The 20,134-nt window shown below is 34.8% G+C and overlaps 1 protein-coding gene across 2 annotated transcripts in view; it reads left to right on the top strand.

Annotated features, from left to right (window-relative positions):
* Positions 1-3,273: 3,273 nt before the first annotated feature.
* LOC148950969 (zwei Ig domain protein zig-8-like) overlaps positions 3,274-20,134 on the top strand; it is a 523,998-nt gene continuing 507,137 nt past the window's right edge. For both annotated transcript variants that reach the window (XM_089090532.1, XM_089090531.1), the window contains exon 1: positions 3,274-3,493. In XM_089090532.1, the coding sequence (XP_088946658.1) occupies positions 3,412-3,493 (82 nt within the window). In that variant the 5' untranslated portion in view covers positions 3,274-3,411. The remainder of the gene's footprint in view (positions 3,494-20,134) is intronic.

Here is a 20,134-nt window from a genome sequence, read left to right as displayed (position 1 = left end):
TTCCCACGCTAAAACAATTCATCGCTAAGATGTTTCTTGGAGAATTGTTTCCGTGGCCTTTGGCTATTAAAATCCTTTGGAGTTCGACCAAAAGAGTTGTTTCCGAAGCAAAGACATTAATGACTTGGATCTATTCCTGGAGAATCGTTTCTAGGTGAAAATTTTTAAAGTCTGACAGATGATGTCATTGGTTGATTGATCTGTCAAGAAAGGGGAATTAATTTGTTGTTTCTAAGGGGAATTATTGATTCATGATAGGTGAATTGAGGTCGACAGCACGGGTGTTCCAAGGTCGATGTTGTTATTGTTGTAAGTGCACGCTCTCAGCGAATGTCAAGGTCGATGTTGTTGTTGTTGACACATTGGAAAAAGAGGTCATTGACCCCATTAACAACGTGTTCTCCCTAATGACTCTATGCCCATATTTGGTGTGGGGTTCGGAGTCAATAAGGCCCGATGTTGTTGTTGTTGTAAGTGCACGCTCTCAGCGAATGTCAAAGTCGATGTTGTTGTTGTTGAAACACTTTGATTACGCAATCATTCTCCCTGGAAATTTAGGTCATTGACCACATTAACCACGTGTTCTCCCTAATGACTCTATGCCCATATATGGAGCCCCGTCAGTATTCTATGCCCATATAAGGAGCCCCCGTGGGAGTTATTATGGCCATTCTACTGTGATCTTAATGAAATTTACACCATCAGATTCAACATAACTCTATTCTACTGTTTCAAGCTCTTCTCTACAAAATGCGGAATTTTACTCTTTTTTGTCAAACAGTTCGTGGGAGTGAACTGTAATTAAGGAGTGATGTTGGTAAACAGTAACCAAAGCTAATAAACAGAATTTTGATAACAATGGATATATCAAAAGAATCGAATTTTGATGCTAATTGAAAATTCATAATATTCATAAAAATTAATGTTACCCATTAAAAGTTATGAGCCGGAGAAAATTTGCCCCATTTTTGAAAAATGGGGTAAACACCCCAAAGTACAAAGTGATCTTAATAAGAATCACACCGTCAGATTCAGCATATCAGAGAACCCTGTTGTAGAGGTTTCAAGTTCCTATTCACAAAAAAGTGGAATTTTGCATTTTTTGCCAGAGGAAAGATTACGGATGCGTGTTTATTTGTTTTCCCCAGGGGTGATCGTATCAAACAAATGATCCTAGAAAATCGAGAGAGGGCTCATTCGATCAGAAATCAAAATACTAGTGCCCTTTTTAAGTGACCAAAAATATTAGAGGGAAGCTAGCCCCCCCCCCCCACATCCCCGTCCCTTTTTCCCCAAAGTCACCCGATCAAAGTTTTGAGATATTCATTTTGTTCAGCAATCAGCATAGTCAAAAAGTTTAATAACTATATCTTTGAGGATGATTTGACCCCCCCCCCCCAGTCCACGGAAGAGGGGTTGCAACTTATGAATTTTGCTCATTGTTTACATATGGTATTGTTTATTGGGAAGTATACAGACATTTTTTTTTGGGGGGGGGGGGGAGTGGGAGGATTTTTCCAGGGAGAGATGTTTCGTAGGGAAAGGGAATTTTCCATGGAGGGGAGTCAGATTTCCCGGCATTATTTAAAAAACGATCAGAAATTAAATAAAAAAACGAGTTTTTCCAACTGAAAGTAAGGAACAACATTAAAACTTAAAACGAACAGAAATTATTAAGTAACCTAAAAGAGGGTGATAACCCCCTCCTCAATTCCTCGATCTTTACATAATTTTTTTTTTTGTGAACTACTAAAGAAGCTTATTATTCTAATGAAATGGCCCTTGTGCTTCATGAGTCATTATTAATTGGAACAAAAGGTCAAATTCTAGCGTAAAGAGCGAGGTGTTGAGGAGGGGTAACTCCCTTAATAAACGTAACCATTTCTGTTCGTTCTAAGTTTCAATGTTTCTCATTACAATCAGTTTAAAAAAAATGTTTTTTTTTTATTTAATCAGAAGAAAGATCACGGATGCGTATGTATTTGTATGTTGTTTGTTGTTTTTTTTTACGTTTGTGCTTTTTTCCAGGGGTGATAATATTGAACCAATGGTCCTAGGATATTGATACAGGGCTAGATTTATTGGAAGTTAAAAGTTCTAGGGCCCTTTTTAAGTGACCAAAACATTGGAGGGCAACTAGTCCTCCTCCCACTTCCCTTTTTTCCTCAATGACATCCAATCAAAATTTTTGAGATAGTCATTTGATTCAGCATAGTTGAAAGGTCCAATAACTATGCTTCAGGGAATGACAAGACCCCATACAGCCCTGGGGAAAGGGCTGTAAGCTATACAATTTGCCCATTGTTTAAATATAGCATTTGATATCAGAAAATATTTGGAAATATTTGGGGGGGGGGACTTTCAGCGGAGCGAGATTTTCCAAGGGGAGAATTTATCGTGCAGGGTAAAGTTTCTGGGGTGAGTCTTCCTAGGGAAATTTTACATGGGGGAAGGGCTCTAAGCTATGTAATAGGACCATTTTTACATATAGTATTGCTACTGGGAAATATACAGAATTTGTTTAGGGGAAATTTCCTTGTGTAGGGGGGGGGGGCGGAGAAAATTTCTGTGGAAAACTCTTCACGGAGGGGGGAGGGAATTTCAGGGACGATTTGAAAAATGTTCAGAAATTAAATAAAAAAATTCAAATGAAAGTAAGTGGTATTTTTCCAGTGATAATTGTCCGGACGGAATTTCCCATTTTGAAGTTTCAGTGGGTGGATTTTTTTCGAGGGGAGGGATTTCTGGAGGAAATTTTTCACGCAGAGGGAAGGCAGATTTTCCATTAAGATTTACAAAACGATCAGAAATTGAATGAAAAAATACTAGTTTTTTCCATAGAAAGTAAGTAGCAACATTAAAACTTAAAGTGAACAGAAATCATACCATGCATAAGGGGGCTTCCTCTTCTTTAATCCTCGCTCTTTACGCTAAAGTTTAACTTTTTGGCCCTATTGACCGCTGAAACACAAGGTTCGTTTAATTGGAATAAGAGGTAATTTAAAACACTACAGTACTTAAGCAGAACAAGTAAGGGTTGAGGAAGGGATAGCCCCCCTTAACCAATATCGATATCAACCTAATTAATCAAAAATCTTTTTTTTAAGTCTAGACTTCATCTACTAAAATAGGGTTTTGTCTAATTTTCCTTTACTAATTGTCAATGCACAGTCTCTTAAAGTTGTAGTAAGTATTTCATTGGATCCTCGGAAACTCAAATCTTTTCCTAGGAAAACAGTTCCTATCCACTTCTCACGGTGAGACTATCATTGAGTCTAGCCTTTTTAAGTCCAAGTTGAAATGTGGATTAAAGCCGGGAAATTTGAATTTGTGGTAGTTTGAATTTAAGTTGGTATAATTTAAGTGTTCGATTTTGAATTTAAGTGTTCGATGTTAAAAATAGGATAGAAAATGACAAATGGTGTAGTGATAAATGACCCGGGATTTGTAGGAATGAGATGCAAGATGTTGTTCATATTGCTGCTATTTATCAGTAAGTTATTTTGACCAATGAAAATTCAATAGCAATGAGTGTTAAGGGCTTAGATTCAACTCCACTGACTACGAAATATTATATAGAATGCGTATTTTTAGTATATATAGTAATAGCAATTCACTGGGCGCAGTTTGACCACTCCCAGACTGAAATTCAGTCAGCACAATTTCTTTGATTATGATTAGTCTTGCTATTTTTAAATTGCTACCATAGTTCAATTTGCGCTATCGGCAACAAAATGACACTTGAGTAGAATATCAAAAGTTGACGAACAGTATTGTTATAGCCAACATGTGTAGAGGGTATGTCAAATAGACACGAACGGAGGAACTTATTTAGAGTGTGGACCTATGTGGCCAGCTTGGGCTATTTCCCGTCAATTGGGCAATTAAATTTCAGTTTCACGGGACACGTGATTAAAAACTATCAGGGCGGGTTTTTGGGCTATGATTGTTCAAATTTCGCTGCTTTTAGGGTTGAATTCGTTTGAAAATAAAAACAATCCTGTTTGTTATATCTATTTGGTCATTAACCTTGTTTGGAGTCTTTGACCGCAGTATAATTACACTTTGTATTGGACTGGGGTTACCCCCTTCTCATTTCTCCTTTCTTTTTTTCTTCTTTCTTCTTTCTTCTCATTTCTCCTTTGTAAGTACCCCCCAACATATCTTCATTACCATCCCTTGAAAAAAGGTATGTAGACCGTAGACCATTCCAATAAGGATTATAAATAAGCATAAAACCCTGGCATTTTTTGTGTCACTTCCGACTTCTAAAAACCCGACATGTATCCTTATTACCAACTCAGAATGAAAAGTTAACAAAAACTATAATTAAACTTCGCAATCTGAATGCTAACGAATCAAAACGAAATTAATCAAAACGGTTCTATTGTTAGTGTGAAAAATTCAATCAAGGAGAAGGATCTTGCAGTCAGAGAGAGATCCAGATAAGGTAATTTAGCTTAACTGTAACGTACATAGGGCAGTTTCTCTCCCAACTCAAATATAAGCAAAAACAAGCCAAATCATAGTTAAAAATTTTGATCACAGTAGGATACCCCCCAAACATACAACCAAACATGCTACTGACCATTGTATTAGGCGAATAGAGTGAATTTTGGTATCTCTTCTTTTCAGAATGAGATGATATATGGTTCCAGACTGCATTTGATTTCTCAGACCCCTTAACAGAGTAGGTGTCCTATTTCAGGAACGTTGTAAACTCCCGTAAGTGTTGGGTTGTATATGTAATACCAATGAAGAAAAATGTTTTGTGAGTGACGTCTTTATTTAACAATAAAAATTATAAACAAAAAAACTACATCAACAAAATCTCCCCCATAAGGCTCCATGGCAGGGAAAGAACAGGGGAGAAAAAAAGATACCAACACAAAAAAAATATATAAACAAAATAATAAAAAAAAAGAAATCCAGTCGCCCACCTTAATAATCCCCAAAATGACAAGCTAGGCAGAGGATAACACATGAATTCACCATCTCAAATAAATATCCAACTCTATCCAGAGACATCAACTCCAAGGGAAACCGGAAAAAAACTTAATTACTAGCTAGAAAATCTCTAACATAATTTTTGAGTTATGTTTGAATTATGTTTGTCTTTTGATTGGTGAAGTTCTTCTTTAGAACTTGCACTTTTGACAAAAAAAAGACAATTTGACGTTGTTGTTGAAGCCTGTACACCCTTAAAAAAAGTCATATCTATCAAACAGTTCGTGCTAACGAACTGTAAGTAAGGAGCGACCCGGCTCAATGGTAACCGAAACTCTAGAAAACGGTATTTTGATACAAATAGATACATCAAAAGAATCAGATTTTAATGCAGATTTCAAATATATAATTTTCATCAAGTTTGATCCTACCAATAAAAAGTGAGGCGCCTGAGAAAATTTGGCTGATTTTCGAAAAAAAGGGGGGAAAACCCCCTAAAAGTTATAGAACCTTAATGAAAATCACACCATCATATTCCGCGTATTAGAGAACCCTACTGTAAAGGTTTCAAGCTCACATCTACAAAAATGTGGAATTTTGCATTTTTTGCCAGAAGAAAGATCACGGGTGCGTGTTTATTTGTTTGTTTGTTTGTCTGTTTGTTTGTTTTTGTTTTGTTTTTTCCCAGGGGTGATCGTATCGACCCAGTTGTCCTAGAATATCGTGGAAGGGCTCACTGGAATGGAAATTAAAAGTTCTAGTGCCTTTTTTAAGTGACCAAAAAAATGGAGGGCAACTAGGCCCCCTCCCACGCTCATTTTTTTCCCAAAGTCACCTGATCAAATTTTTGAGATAGCCATTTTGTTCAGCAGGTTCAAAAATATTTTAAGTATGTCTTTTAGGATTACTTAATCCCCCAAAGTTCCCAGGGGGAGGGCTGAAAGTTATGAATTCTACCAAATGTCAACATATAGTCTTGGTTATTTAGAAGTATACAGACCTTTTCAGGGGAGATCTGGTAGTGGGGGGGGGGGTCGGGGGTTATGCGGGAGGATCTTTCCATGAAGGAAGTTTTCATGGGGGAAGGGAAATTCCTATGAAGGGGACGCCGGACTTCCCGTCATTATTTAAAAAAAGATAAGAAATTTAATATAAAAAAACAAGTATTTCAACTGCAACAGCAGCAACGTCGAAACTTTAAACGAACAGAAAATATTACATATATGATTGGGTTCACCCCATAGTCAATGCCTCGCTCTTTAAGCCAAAGACTTATAGTACTTTCATAAGAGCTATTTATTCTAATTAACGGCCTTTGTGATTAAGCGGTCATTTTTAAAGAATTGGAACAAAATTCGAACTTTCGCTTAAAGAGCAAGGTATTGAGTAGGGGGCAAACCCCCTAATATACGTATTAAAAATACATGAATATAGAAGTTCGTTGCGTAAGTTAATTCGTAAGTTACGTATATTTATTACTAATAAAAGTGTTCGTAAATAAAATTAAACAAGTTTCGAGAAAGCCATTTAACTAAATAAAAGTAAATTAACACGAAAATTTTGTTTTAATTATTCATGTACGGTGAGCCAAGATCAAAACCTGCATTTATTCAAAAACGTTCAAAAGTTAAATAAAAAAAAACAAGTTGATAATTTCGGAGACCACACTGCCTTTCCATGACGATAAATAAAAGTTCAAATAGGGATAAAATCCTTTTAATAGACAGTGTTTTTTATAACAGTGATAGAAATTCACAAAAATACCAGATATTTCGGTCACATATACAGTGACCGTCATCAGTATTACCACTGATGACGGTCACTGTATATGTGACCGAAATATCTGGTATTTTTGTGAATTTCTATCACTGTTATAAAAAACACTGTCTATTAAAAGGATTTTATCCCTATTTGAACTTTTATTTAAAAAACAAGTTTTTTAAACTCAAATTAAGGAGCGACATTAAAACTTAAAACGAACAGAAATTATTCCGTATATGAAAGGGGCTGTCCCCTCCTCAACGCCTCGCTCTTTACGCTAAAGTTTGATTCTGTCTCACAACTTTATTTTTCAAAACAATAAAAAACTTTAGCGTAAAGAGCGAGGCGTTGAGGAGGGGACAGCCCCTTTCAAATACGGAATAATTTTTGTTCGTTTTAAGTTTTAATGTCGCTCCTTACTTTCAGTTTAAAAAACTTGTTGTTTTTATCTAATAAAACAAAGAAGCGGATAAATTCATTTCAAGAAGATAGAAAATTCACCGAAATTTAATAGCCAAAATGTGCTTATCAGACTGTTCGTAGTCACATCGTTTTGAACTAATAATCTTAGGAGAGCGTTTTAGATGAAAATACTATGGGTACTTAATTCAATGAATTATCATATTCATTACTTACTGCTCTTCAGTAAAATTGTGGTATAAACTTCTCTCCCAACTCATTTGAATTGCAATAAACTGACTGTTTAAAGGATAATTCAACTCTTTTCTTGCATATTTTTTGGCTCTCAGTTAATCACTAGTTAAATTTACGATGGCATATGTGGAGGGTTGGCAATTTGTGTTCGTTCACGAACTCTAATTTTGATTTAGACCTATATTTATGTGAAGTTTATCTGCTATACCAATTCATTCCTCGTTTTACCCACAATAGCGTTCGCTATTTATGGGCTAGCGATTGCGCCGATTCGGGCTATGTGTTCTGCCAAAAACCTGACATCTGTGCTGTGGACTCACCCAAAAAACTCAAAAGGCGCTGTGTTATTTTTGTGAAGTTAGAATTACAGCCAGCAATCCCCCTAACCTAAGCAAGTTTTTCAATTGATTCATCGTGTTTCTCCCATTTTATCTGTTTCTCAAGATGTGTACATGTTTTATTTTATTTAATTTCTTTAACTCCTTTCCTCACTCACAAATATAGTTGATCAGTATAAACAGATTGTTTTTTTTGTTTGAGAAAAAAAGTGAGACAGGTCGCTCTTTGCTAAGTCAGTGCTATTGGATGGACTGTTATAAATAAAATTCGAATTTTCTACCAAGGTGTCATCAAGTGGCAAAAAAAAGATACCTGGACATAATAGTGTGAACAGAAGTTTGCAATGCCCAAATGTTCGTACATTTTTAATAAAATTCAAACGTATAAAGTCTTGTGCACAGAAACAATTTATACTAACTGTATTATTTGATTTTCTCAAATCGAAACAACTATATTTAATATTTATGCGCGGTTACCGTTAAACTATAGTTAATCAATTACCCTACTAAAGTTAATTCAAGTTTCAAGAGATGGGAGTGACGAGGGATACATTTATAAAATTACAACAATATTCACCTCCCAAGAAAGGCAATGAGTCTTGAAAGGGCAGGTGGGACTTTTCAACGCCACCAAATTGTGAAAAAAAATACTGAGGCACTAGAAACCAATAAAATTCGTCTTCGATTCACTAGTCTATCACAAATACCTCTAATATCTCAAGTTCGTATATACTTTTTAGCAAATAGCTTATAATATTTAATCAAAAATTGATATTCACTATAGAAATATTAATTTGAGGAATCATTTCGAACAGCACCCCAAAAAATGAAGAGCAGATAAATCCCTTCAAACTCATGGAGAAATCGAATAACAGATTTACACATATTCCTTCAATGGAACATCATAAAAGTGAATACCAAACCGCATTATGCAAAATTTATTACTTAGCGCAACAAATCCCTACTGACTTCTATTCAAACTTACCCCTTACTCACATGTCCCAAAGGTAGGGGGACGTTGTCCAAGCAGAATGAATATCTGGAACATTTCTATGATCCATGATTGCCCTACACAATGCCTGAATGAAGTATCAGTAACATCTGCCAATATATATATCATGTTCTTAATATATTGGATTCATTATGATCGGCTATCCATATTATTTGCGTTTACTCGTTTGGCTATTTTGCTGATCACTTTCCTGGATGCTAATTAGAGGCTTAAAAGCGTTTGACTGTTAATTCTGGAATTATATTAAAAATAGCATTGTCTTTAAGTGCCAAAAAGTTCTATTAACATAAAGTTTTTTGTTTATTGGCTTTTTATCACATTGGGGTAATTGTAATAAACCAAAATTTGTAGAAAATGGAGAGAGGGTTCAGTCGAACTGAGATTTCAAGTTTTTGTATCCTTTCTAAGTAGCATAGGATTTCGGCAGAATGTTTATTTCTGCTGTATTGTGTACCAGAAATATTGGCAATAATAGGGTCTAAGGGGCATAGCTACAGTATTTTTATTGGAGGGCAAGAGGGGGTGCTATTGAAGTAGGTACTATTCAAGCGACAGGGAAGAAAACTATCTATTTAACAAAAACTCTTCTTGGTGAATTTAAAAACATTACGCGATACATTATAAACTGTGTTGGTGTACTCTGCTATATAATTGCTGGTGCTCGGCTTTTACTAAAATTAATGAAAAACCTTTTTCCACAAAAATAAGTTTTTCAAAGAAAATTAAAGAACTCCATTAAACAAAAAATGAGCAAAAATAAAATCAAATAATCCACCAAGCGTAAAACTACCACAAATCAGCATCGGTAAAAAAATTAAACCCAAAACGAACAGAAATTCCAATAATAAACCGAGTCGAACTCAAAACTAGCAGAAATTAACACAAGGTGGGCACAAAACCCCTATGCCTTCCCAAGGCCAGAACAAAATTTGCACTTTACTGAAAAAATATGAATGTTTTTATTTTTATAAATTTAATAAATCACATAATATTAACATTTTGATTACTAAATATCAGTAGCCTATATGTATATTAAACTGACAATGCACATTCGCATTCAAGGTCTAAAGGAAAAAAAAAATAATACAGTGTGCCAATATCGTTCTTTACTTAGGCAGAGTGATTGGGCTATCTATGATTGTCAACAATGATCTGCTGCAGACGACAGTAGTATAATGTAAACCTTCTTCCGGACGGGCGAGGGTAGATGCCATATTCACTCGTTTTTTTTTAAGCCAGATTCGCCACTAATGCTGCAGTACATATCCCCCTACAGTTTCTCCACCCCCACACACAGCACAGGATGCTCAATCTCATAACTGATCAAAGCTATATTCTAATAGCCCATGATATCGGTCTATCCAATTGCTCGTCATTTTGAATGGATTTTGACTCTGTAAGATTTAATTTGTTGCACTAAACTTTTAATATACGTGATTTATTGAAATGCTATTAATATTTTTTTATTAAATTGATTTGTTTGTGGGTTCACTGATTTATATTAATAAATAGCATTGATATCAGCGGGCCACATAGGCTAAACCCGAAACAAAATCATAGGCAGCGCAATAGCGCTTAATAAGTAAAGATACAAGATAAGTCAAAATATTACCACATATTGTGTAACATTATATTGTGACATATTCCCACGTTTAAATAGTGACCGTATTCCAAATTTGAAAGTATTCGAAAAATAAAGGTAGAACTATCAACTTATCCGTTGAGTATTGTTTGACAAAGAATGTCCAGAAAATCTGAGTAGTTCTTGGCATCATTGCGGCAGAAACCTTAAATTAATAAAAAGGTACCAGGGATGTCAACTGGAAGGGAAAATCGATTCCTAGAGTTTGAAAACTACCTTCCCCTTTGTATCTTTGTTGGGTTTTTCTTATCTAAAGAAATTGCACAAAGTGTTTCTTGTGTAAATCAGGGTATGGGGGGTATACATTTTCGAAGGGGAGTTACACTGAATATCGTTTCTATGTCTATAATTCTATAATTCCAGTGCTGCATGATAAAACTTATAACAATAGAGAAGAGAATTGTTGATACATGCACACAAATTTGTAAATTGTGAGAAAAATGTACGTATTTTTTTTAAAATTCATTTTATTCTATTCTCATCAGACATTTTGTACAACATGCTGATGCAGAGATAAATCTCCCACAAGTAGTGCTGGCGTTGTGTGAAATGCAACTAATTTCAGTCATAATTCTTAGCAAATTTATGTCTTTTTGCAGCTAGTTAAAAGAAAGGTTAAAAAAAAGCAAAAATAGCACGAAGTCAGCATAGTATCATACATAGGCAGTTCTACATTTATGAATTAGTATGTGAATCCAAAACGCAAGGAATTGGACGTTATCAGCGCTTATTAGATATTTCAATTACAAATAAGAGAATCGGAGTTTCAATAAAACACTGGAAATAAAACTTAAAACAATTAAATGATTCCGGGAGCGGATTCCTCTCTACCAAGCTCCATGAACAAATTGCCACCGATTTGACCTATCTAGTTATAGAACGAATAGCATTATAAAAAGCACTAAGTCTTATTTTCTTTTTCAAAGATTTCTTTTTCATTCAGGAAATTATATTTACCTTCTTATTCTTCAATGATTCCATTTCTGTCCATTTTTTGATTTGCTGACTTAGAGGGTTTGTTCATTTCCGCTCTTAAAAGTTTTAAAACATGATAATATAATCTTGAACTGATGGATTTTAGGAAGTAAAAACATCTTAAATATCAAGGAAGAATTGACATGAGCAAATGGGGCGAAAGAGGAAGCAAAGAACATTTTTCAATTTTTCCATTAAGTAGGCTCACCTTTTTAGCAGGTGATAAGCTTTCAAAGGTTGTATATTGAAAAATATTAATGTGAAACATGTTATGAAGTGTAATGGACCCATATTTTACTCGTTTTACTTATGTTTAAAACGAGCATGGATTAATTAAAAAAAAATATCATCTGTTCAAAGTAAAGAGCAAATTTTACGCTTAAAACGAGCAATAGTTTTAAAGTTACTTAATAATTTAAATTTTTTCTAAATTATTAGGGGGGGGGGGGCAACTGCCCCCCACCCCCACCCCCCCCCCCCACCCCCCAGCGACGCCATTGTCAATATTGCTATGTTTTCATACTTTTCATTTGTGAACGATTCGATGGCTCTCTTTGACATTTTTGGGGAAATATTTATGAGTTAAAATCCACGAAAACATTTACTTTGAAACAAAAAGTAATTTTTTTGACATCACGTCGATGTAAAAAAATTCCGTTTCTTACGACGAGATTTCTACGAAAAATTACCAAAATTACGATGTGATGTCGTAGAGTAGGGTTATCCATCGCGACCTGATTTTTTTTTTCCATATCTGACCGTCTTCTAGAAATAGAAATTATGAGTGTATCTTATTTTTGGGCATTTCTTATTTTCGAAACGGTGTTATGCAAAAGTTGATTGTTATTGTAAAGAGCAGGATATTGAGGGAGCAGCAGCTTCCAACATATTTAGAGTAAACCAAAATGACATTAAAAATGAATAAACAAAATAATAATAAAAATCAATCAGTTCCTGGTTATAAACTGTAAGTAATGAGTGACTCGGCTCAATATTAACCAAAACTCTAAAAAATGGAATTTTTATAACAATTGATATATTTAAAAAAACTTAAGTCGAAAGGCCCAATAACTATGCCTCGGGGGCTGACAAGACCTCTTATAGCCCCTGGGGAGTAAGCTGTAAGTTACGTAATTTACCCATTGTTAACTTATTGTGTTTCCTATTTTGGAATATACAGGTTTTTTTATGGGGGAGAAAAGTTTCCGTGGGAAATTTTTCAGAGGAATCTTTAAATGGGGGGGGGGGGGATTTCCTGGCATGATTCGAAAAACAATAGGAACTTAACTAAAAAAAGTTTTTTAATCCGTATATGAGAGGAGCTAGCCCTCCTCAACTCTCGTCCTTTACGCTAAAGTTTGACTTATTGTCATATCTCTGTAAAAAAGACTGTTCATACACGAGGGCTGTTGAATTTAAATGAGAAGTATTTTTAATGAATTTCAAGGTTTAAGCGTGAGGAGGGAGTGTTGAGAAGGGGTAGCCCCCCCTCATATGTGGAATAAAATTCTGTTCCTTTTACTTTTAGTTGAAAAAAACTTCTTTTTTGTTCAATCTAAGTAAAGAGCGATGTCAAAACCTAATATGCACAGAAACTATCCTATATTACAGTTTGACTACTACCTCCCTCACTCAACCTCCGTCTCGGTCTCTTTACTTTCATTTAAGAGGAAGTTTTTTTTATCATTTATACTTTGCTTAGATGTGCCCTGGCATGATGTATTTACTTAACCTATAATAGCGTCACTTAATGGCCAGTTGGGTTTTCTTTTTAAATAAATTACCTCTAGACAAATCGACAATGATCATCTGTAGACAGATATAGAGAAAGCTTTTTTTTTGTTCAGACAATAAAGAACAATTCTAGCTTGCTCGTAAATGCGTGAGTAACTATTTTTAAACTGTGCCAGCTTTTCTTCATAGAGAAGAAATGACGCTATTACTGAATTCATCTGGCAAAAAAGTAAACTCGCTATCTAAATTATGATGATAAGTATTATCAGGGAAAAGTTTTATTGTTGTGAAAGGCTATTATTTGAAATGAAAGTTTGGAAACAATTGAAGTAAAAAAGCGTAATGCCAAAAAACTATTTATATTAAAAATTATGAGGAAAAAAATTATAAATATAACATTTCATTTGCGGTCCTTTTTCATATTTTTTTTACATTTTATGTATTGTTTTTATTTCGGTTTGGTGATATTACACCAAGCTTGAATAAGAAATATTAAATTGAAAAACTGCACGTAATAAAGGGAAATCTAAGCAGGAAAATCGAAATCCTTAACCACACAATAAAAGAAAAGCTGCAAAAGAGCAATTGACGTAATAAAGAATTGGCTCAAATTAATTCAAACTCAGTAGAAAGCTGTCACCTAGGCCGGCCGTCGCGCGCCAGTGGCATTCCATGCATGCGCTGGAGTGGTGCCGGGGTCTATATACAACATTAGAAATGTCGATTAGACCAGGTTAGCTATTTTTTTTTACCCTCTTTTACGCCCGATTTTATGTTGTTGAACAGTTTAGAGTTTAAATTTTTCACAAGTCCAAATGCTCGTTTTTTTCAGAGAGAAAGCACAAAATTGATTTTGTGTTTTGTGTACATAAAGGATCATATTGAAGCAAAAAGATTGTAATTTTACTTCAAAATTATTTTTTTGCAAATTATAGAACGGATCTTAGGATGCACTTTGTCTATAAGACCAGAACCATAGTCACTTTACGCCAAGAAACATCAAATTTTTTATGTTATAAGGGCTTTAATTGGAAGTTTTGAGTCCTTTAGCTTGAAAATGGAGAAAAATTACTTTTTTGTATTGTTGGCATGCATGCCATGGTTTATTCATAATTCTTTTTTTTTATTATCAAGGACTAGCAGGCTACCGCGATTTCGCACGAAGAAGTTTAATGGTTCATCTAAAAGTCGATGCCTCTCTCTACGTGCATTGTTTAAATGTGTCTTAATAACTCTGTCGCAAAGTGCCATATGGCACCTTCTAGAGATGGGAAGGTTGCAACGCTTGTAATGGTACCAGTATTCACTCCATGATGGAAAATCCCGAAGAAGGGAGGGGTTAAGAACATATGGAAAAGATACCGCATTAAATAGAGAACCAAAGAATTTTTGGTAATTTACAAAAGTGGAAACTGGTGCTAGTGTCCAAAAACTCTCAACACCATCTAGCGTTTAGTGACACTTGTTAGGTTTTCAGTGTAATAAAAAGGATAATTAATTTAATTTGTGTAGTTGATAAAAATAGTGTAGTAAGAAGTGTCTGAATCCAGTTTCTGACAGAAAAACGATTACAAAGCTTGAAAAATGTCAAGTGTCACCAAACACTAGATGGCGCTGATGTTTTTTTGTCAAAACTAGCACCAGTCTCCACACTTATAAATTACCAATAATCTTTGTAGAGAGCCTTAAATATTACCCTGAAAAATACCCCGTAACCGTATTATTAATCCAAACGACTGTCTTTTTTGAACATGTAAAACTAGCATCTAATATCGTCTTAGGGTCTTGCGCTGAAGCATAATAAGTAATGAAAGTTAACAGGAGCATTAGATGCTGGTAATGAAATATTTCTATCTAGAATTAATTCAACTCGGCCATTAGCATTGACGGGAAAATATCAACATTTTTTACCGCTAATAGAAAGGCCCCATTTTTAAGTAGCCCTGAAAGAGAATTATAATTCTCTGTTAGTCTAGCTTTAGAACGACGGAATCAAATTGTTTCATCAGATATGCAATAAAAGACACATCCCACCCCCTAGAGATAAGAGTTATACATTAAGTTTATGTCAATTTCCGTAACTCCATGCCCAACGGAAGTTGAATTAGAAAAAAAGAAGAGAATCAGAAGTAAGTTAAATGCTTTTTATCCTAAGTTCCAACCTGATCTAAAAAAAAAACTATAGAAAGAGGATTCCCACCAGTAACAACAGTCGAAAAAACGGAGGCATACCAAATATCCCGCTATTGTAAAAAGTATGGACGGGGCTAAAGTCGTTCTAAACTTAACGATTTATACACTGCTGTCTTGGATAGATGTGCAATGTATTATCGGTCGAAGTTTTCACAACCTCATCTTTGGTCTTCCTCTTGTCGTTAATTTACCATTCCTTCTAGTGTCACTTGTGGGAATTTTATTTTCTCTTCTTATATGCTTCATTCTTGGGGTCTAGATAAATATAGACCCCATTCTATATCACCCAATTACATGTAACCTAGCCCAAAGAGGGGAAGGCGTCATAACATCTAACCGTCAGGAGCACTAACGTCATTTCGTCTACAAAATCCGTCATAACATCGAAAAAAAAAATCGGTCAGAACCACTACCCATCATAACATCTAAAAATTTTAAAACTTTAGTTTTTTGGGGCTTAGGGGGGAAAAGGTACCTAGGTTAGGTTACGTATTTGATATATGCTATGCTTTACCCTCCCCCCCCTCCTGATGTGCAAATATATAGCCGAAATTTGTTTATAAACTATTATATACTTATTACTATTATATAAACTTGTAATTTTTTTATATGCCATGACGGTTAGTGCTTGTGACGGTTAATCGAAATGGTAGCCCCCCCCCAAGAGATGTTTTTTTCTGAACTTAACGACGCCAATTAAAAGCGTCTCAATAGGTGACTCAAAATTTTAATACAATTAGATGTATCTTTTGTGAATGGCAAACCAAAGAAATTTGTTTCTTTAATATGCAAACGATGCACATTTTCAGAAGGGCCAGAACACATACTTCCTGATGCTCAATAATACCTCTCTGTGGCCTAGATATCAATATAACTGTCAAAATTTTTGGTGTATTGTTCCTGACATTTGTTGGTTTATAATGTGCATGCCTTTGAAAAGGTATTTTATCTTATTGCAAGCTTGATCACACCTCTTGAACTTTAATTTCTATTTTTATCACTGTCAGTGTGCTTCAAGACTATTCCGAAATAAATTCCAAAATTTTCAAAACTCCGAATTTAAGCAATCCAAAGAAATATAAGCGAACAATTCTAGGCTGTGATAAAAAAAAAAGACATTTAATCACTTTCAATAGTACAGAGAGGGAAGTAGCGACGCTTGCAAGAGCTTAAAAGGAACAGATATTTAGGAGGCCCACATTTATCAAACTAATAAAAGAAAAACAGAGTATATATAGGAAAAGCATGGACAGCTCACTTGGGACCCCCCCCCCAATAAGGCCTGCAAGGAGGTGTTTATATCTGAAAGTGTGCTATTAAATTTAAAAGGGAATTTAATAATTGTGTTTAATTGGATTAGCGAGCTATATGCCAAAATAACCTAAGATCATTTGATTTCAACTCTGTTTATGGAAATTTGACCGGTAACTCGCCATGGTTCCCTTATAAAGTTTGTACGTTGTTGCTATGAACTTTAACAAGATTGATATCTTGAAAGATGTTATTCTGAAACTAGACTAAATCGTCAATACTTGGAATAGTTCAACATGAAGTTTTCCTCAAACAGCTAGATGGTTCTAGTAAATACTTCTAATTAAATAAAATTCAATTAGATGAACTGGGCGTCTTGGAGTAGAAATAGGTGTTCTACTAGAATACCCGAATATATTTTAAAGCAGTGATAATTACCAGCTTTAAACAGTAACCCCCCCCTCAACCCTTACTCACTTGTTTCATCTTCGGTTGATTTTGGAAACTTCTTTCGGTGATTTTTTGAAAAAAATTGTCCATAAAAAATTTTTCAAAGAAAAAGGAAGAGCAATGTTCGAGTCTAAGAAAAAAAAGGAATAAAGTCATTTGTTTAATGAAACTAAAAGTAAAAGAAATTGTTTAGAAGAAATAAATGAAATATAGAGCAAGCAGAATTTAAAATCAATATTAAACTTGAGCTTAAAACCAAAATCCAACATCACCAACAAATGTGCGGCCACCGTCTTCTCAGTATCATCAAATGCTAGTTGGGATTTGCGCTTTGCTGAAAACAAAATATACTTTCAACTGCTTTTCTATTTTCTTTGGAATTTAGGAAAATTGAGCACATCTCACGCCTCCACGAACTATAATTGAAATAATCAATTTGTTTAAATCAACTTATCAATTTAATAACGCAGTCAATTTATTTTCATTAGTCTAATGCTCAATTAATCTTAATTCATATTTTGTTCCTTTTGAATCCATTCTTTTCAAATGTGTAAACAAATTAATTGATGATCCAAAAATTTCATACTAAAAAGATTATCTCAAAAATTACCATGTGATATGTCTCAAATTTTGTTTAGACTACAATTCACTATACTTGTGATATTAAAGCGATAAACGGTGCAAAAACGACCGTAGGCCATGCTCGTTGCGGAAATAAGTAAATTTATTGCTTGGTTTACACTAATGTAAGTCGAGTTTGTCGACTTTATCAGCGCAAGAGCGATCCAGAAAAAGGGTGCTTACTGAGTCCGTGCAAACTGAGCTAAGTGCTAAAATAAGCTAAATTCCCAACAAGTCTTGACACAGCGTGAAAATAAGCTCTGTCAAAGCCATGGGCTGATTCAGTGCAAAAAGAAGCTAGTCATAATTCAGTGCAACATAGGGGAAAAGAAGAACATGGAGTAATCCTGACTCAGCGTAACAAAGGGGGGGGGAAGAATATGAGGTAAGTCCCAACTAAGTGCAAAAATGACCCACGCTCTTACTGAATATTTCTCCCAAAATATGCTGAACGAAGTCCAAACAAAGGACTGACTTGGTGCAAAACTTAGCCAATTGCTGATTTACCAAAACAAGAGCTAAATTTTTGTTTGTTGAGTTTTCGTATATTCTCGTTAGTTGCACTTCAAGAATTATTTTAGTCCTACATATGCAACGCCGAAAGCCCGCCTACTCAGTCAGACAGTTCGTGGTACCGAACTGTAAGTAAGAAGCGACCCGGCTCTCTAGTAACCGAAACTCTAGAAAACGGGATTTTGATACCAATAGAAACATAAAAAAAAAATCAGATTTTAATGCTGATTTCAAATATATAAGTTTAGTCCTACCCATCAAAACTTACGCACCTGACAATATTTGCCTGATTTTTGAAAAAAAAGGGGAAAGACCCCCTAAGAGTTATAGAACCTTAATGAAAATCACACCATCATATTCAGCGTATCAGAGAACCCCACTGTAGAGGTTTCAAGCTCCTATCTACAAAAATGTGGAATTTTGTATTTTTTGCCGGAAGAAAGATCACGGATGCGTGTTTATTTGTTTTTTTTTGTTGTTTTTTTTCCCAGGGATGATCGCATCGACCCAGTGGTCCTAGAATATCGTGGGAGGGCTCATTGGAACGGAAATTAAAAGTTATAGTGCCCTTTTAAAGTGACAAAAAAATGGAGGGCAACTATGCCCCCTCCCACGCTCATTTTTTCCCAGAGTCACCCAATCAAAATTTTGAAATAGCCATTTTGTTCAGCCTGGTCGAAAATATGATAATTATGTCTTTTAGGATGACATAATCCCCCGAAGTCCCTGGGAGGAGGGCTGAAAGTTATGAACTTTACCCAATGTTAACAGATAGTAATGGTTATTGGGAAGTATAGAGACCTTTTCGGGAGGGGGGATTTTTTCTGTTAGTGTGGGGGGGTTGGGAGTTATGTGGGAGGATTTTTCCATGAAAGAAGTTTTCATGGGGGAAGGGACATTGCTATGAAGGGGGCGCCGGATTTCTCAGCACTATTTAAAAAACAATAAGAAATTATATAAAAAAAAACAAATTTTTCAACTGAAAGTAAGGAGAAGCATCAAAACTTAATACAAACAGAAATTATTACGTATATGATTGGATTCGACCGCTAGTCAACACCTCACTCTTTAAGCCAAAGATTTTTTAGTTGTTTTCATCAGAGCTATTTATCCTAATTAACGGCCTTTGTGATTAAGGGGTCATTTTTAAAGAATTGGAACAAAATTCGAACTTTAGCTTAAAGAGCAAGGTATTGACTTGGGGGCGAACCCCCTAACATATGCATTAAAAATATATGAATGTAGAAGTTCGTTACGTAAGTTAATTCGTAAGTTATGTATATTTATTACTAATAAAAACGTTCGTAAATAAGATTAAAGAAGTTTCTAGAAAGCCATTTAACCAAAGAAAAGTAAAATTAATATGCAAATTTTGTTTTAATTATTAATGTACGGTGAGCCAAAATCAAAACCTGTATTATTTCAAAAATGTTCAAAAATTAAATAAAAAAAACAAGTTTTTTTTAACTGAAAGTAAGGAACGACGTTAAAACTTAAAACGAACATAAATTATTCCGTATATGAAAGGGACTGTCCCTTCCACACTGGTCCGTACCTGATTCTGAAGTTTAATTTCCCCAAGGCTCTATTTTTTAAGCAATTAGAATCTTTAGCGTACATAGTAAGACGTTGAGGAGGGGACGTCCCCTGCCATATACGGAATAATTTTTGTTCGTTGTGAGTTTTAATGTCGTTCCTTAGCCTACTTTCAGTTAAAAAAACTTGTTTTTTATTATTTAGGCCTACAATACGAACCTAAAGCAACTCTACCTATCAACTAGTTTAAAAGTTATGCATTCCTTGTAACTTACAATTGAATGCTCAACCGTCCCATCAATGCTTATTTTATCAATGCTGTGAATACTTTGAAATGCCTAGTTTTTTTGCAGGTTATATTTTCAACTAGCTTCACATGCTAAAAACAAATGAATATCGGCATTGGTTATTGGGTACTATATATTTCATGCGTGACGTTTTCACCTGCATTCGTTGCTTTTTGCGTGACGTTTTCGTTGCAAAAATTGTTCCTTGAGTAATGATGAT

Source organism: Artemia sp. Qi Xiang Cuo, chromosome 6 (assembly GCF_049724085.1).
Source record: "Artemia sp. Qi Xiang Cuo chromosome 6, ASM4972408v1, whole genome shotgun sequence".
Classification (NCBI taxonomy): domain Eukaryota; kingdom Metazoa; phylum Arthropoda; class Branchiopoda; order Anostraca; family Artemiidae; genus Artemia; species Artemia sp. Qi Xiang Cuo.
This window is presented reverse-complemented; position numbering and strand designations above follow the sequence as displayed.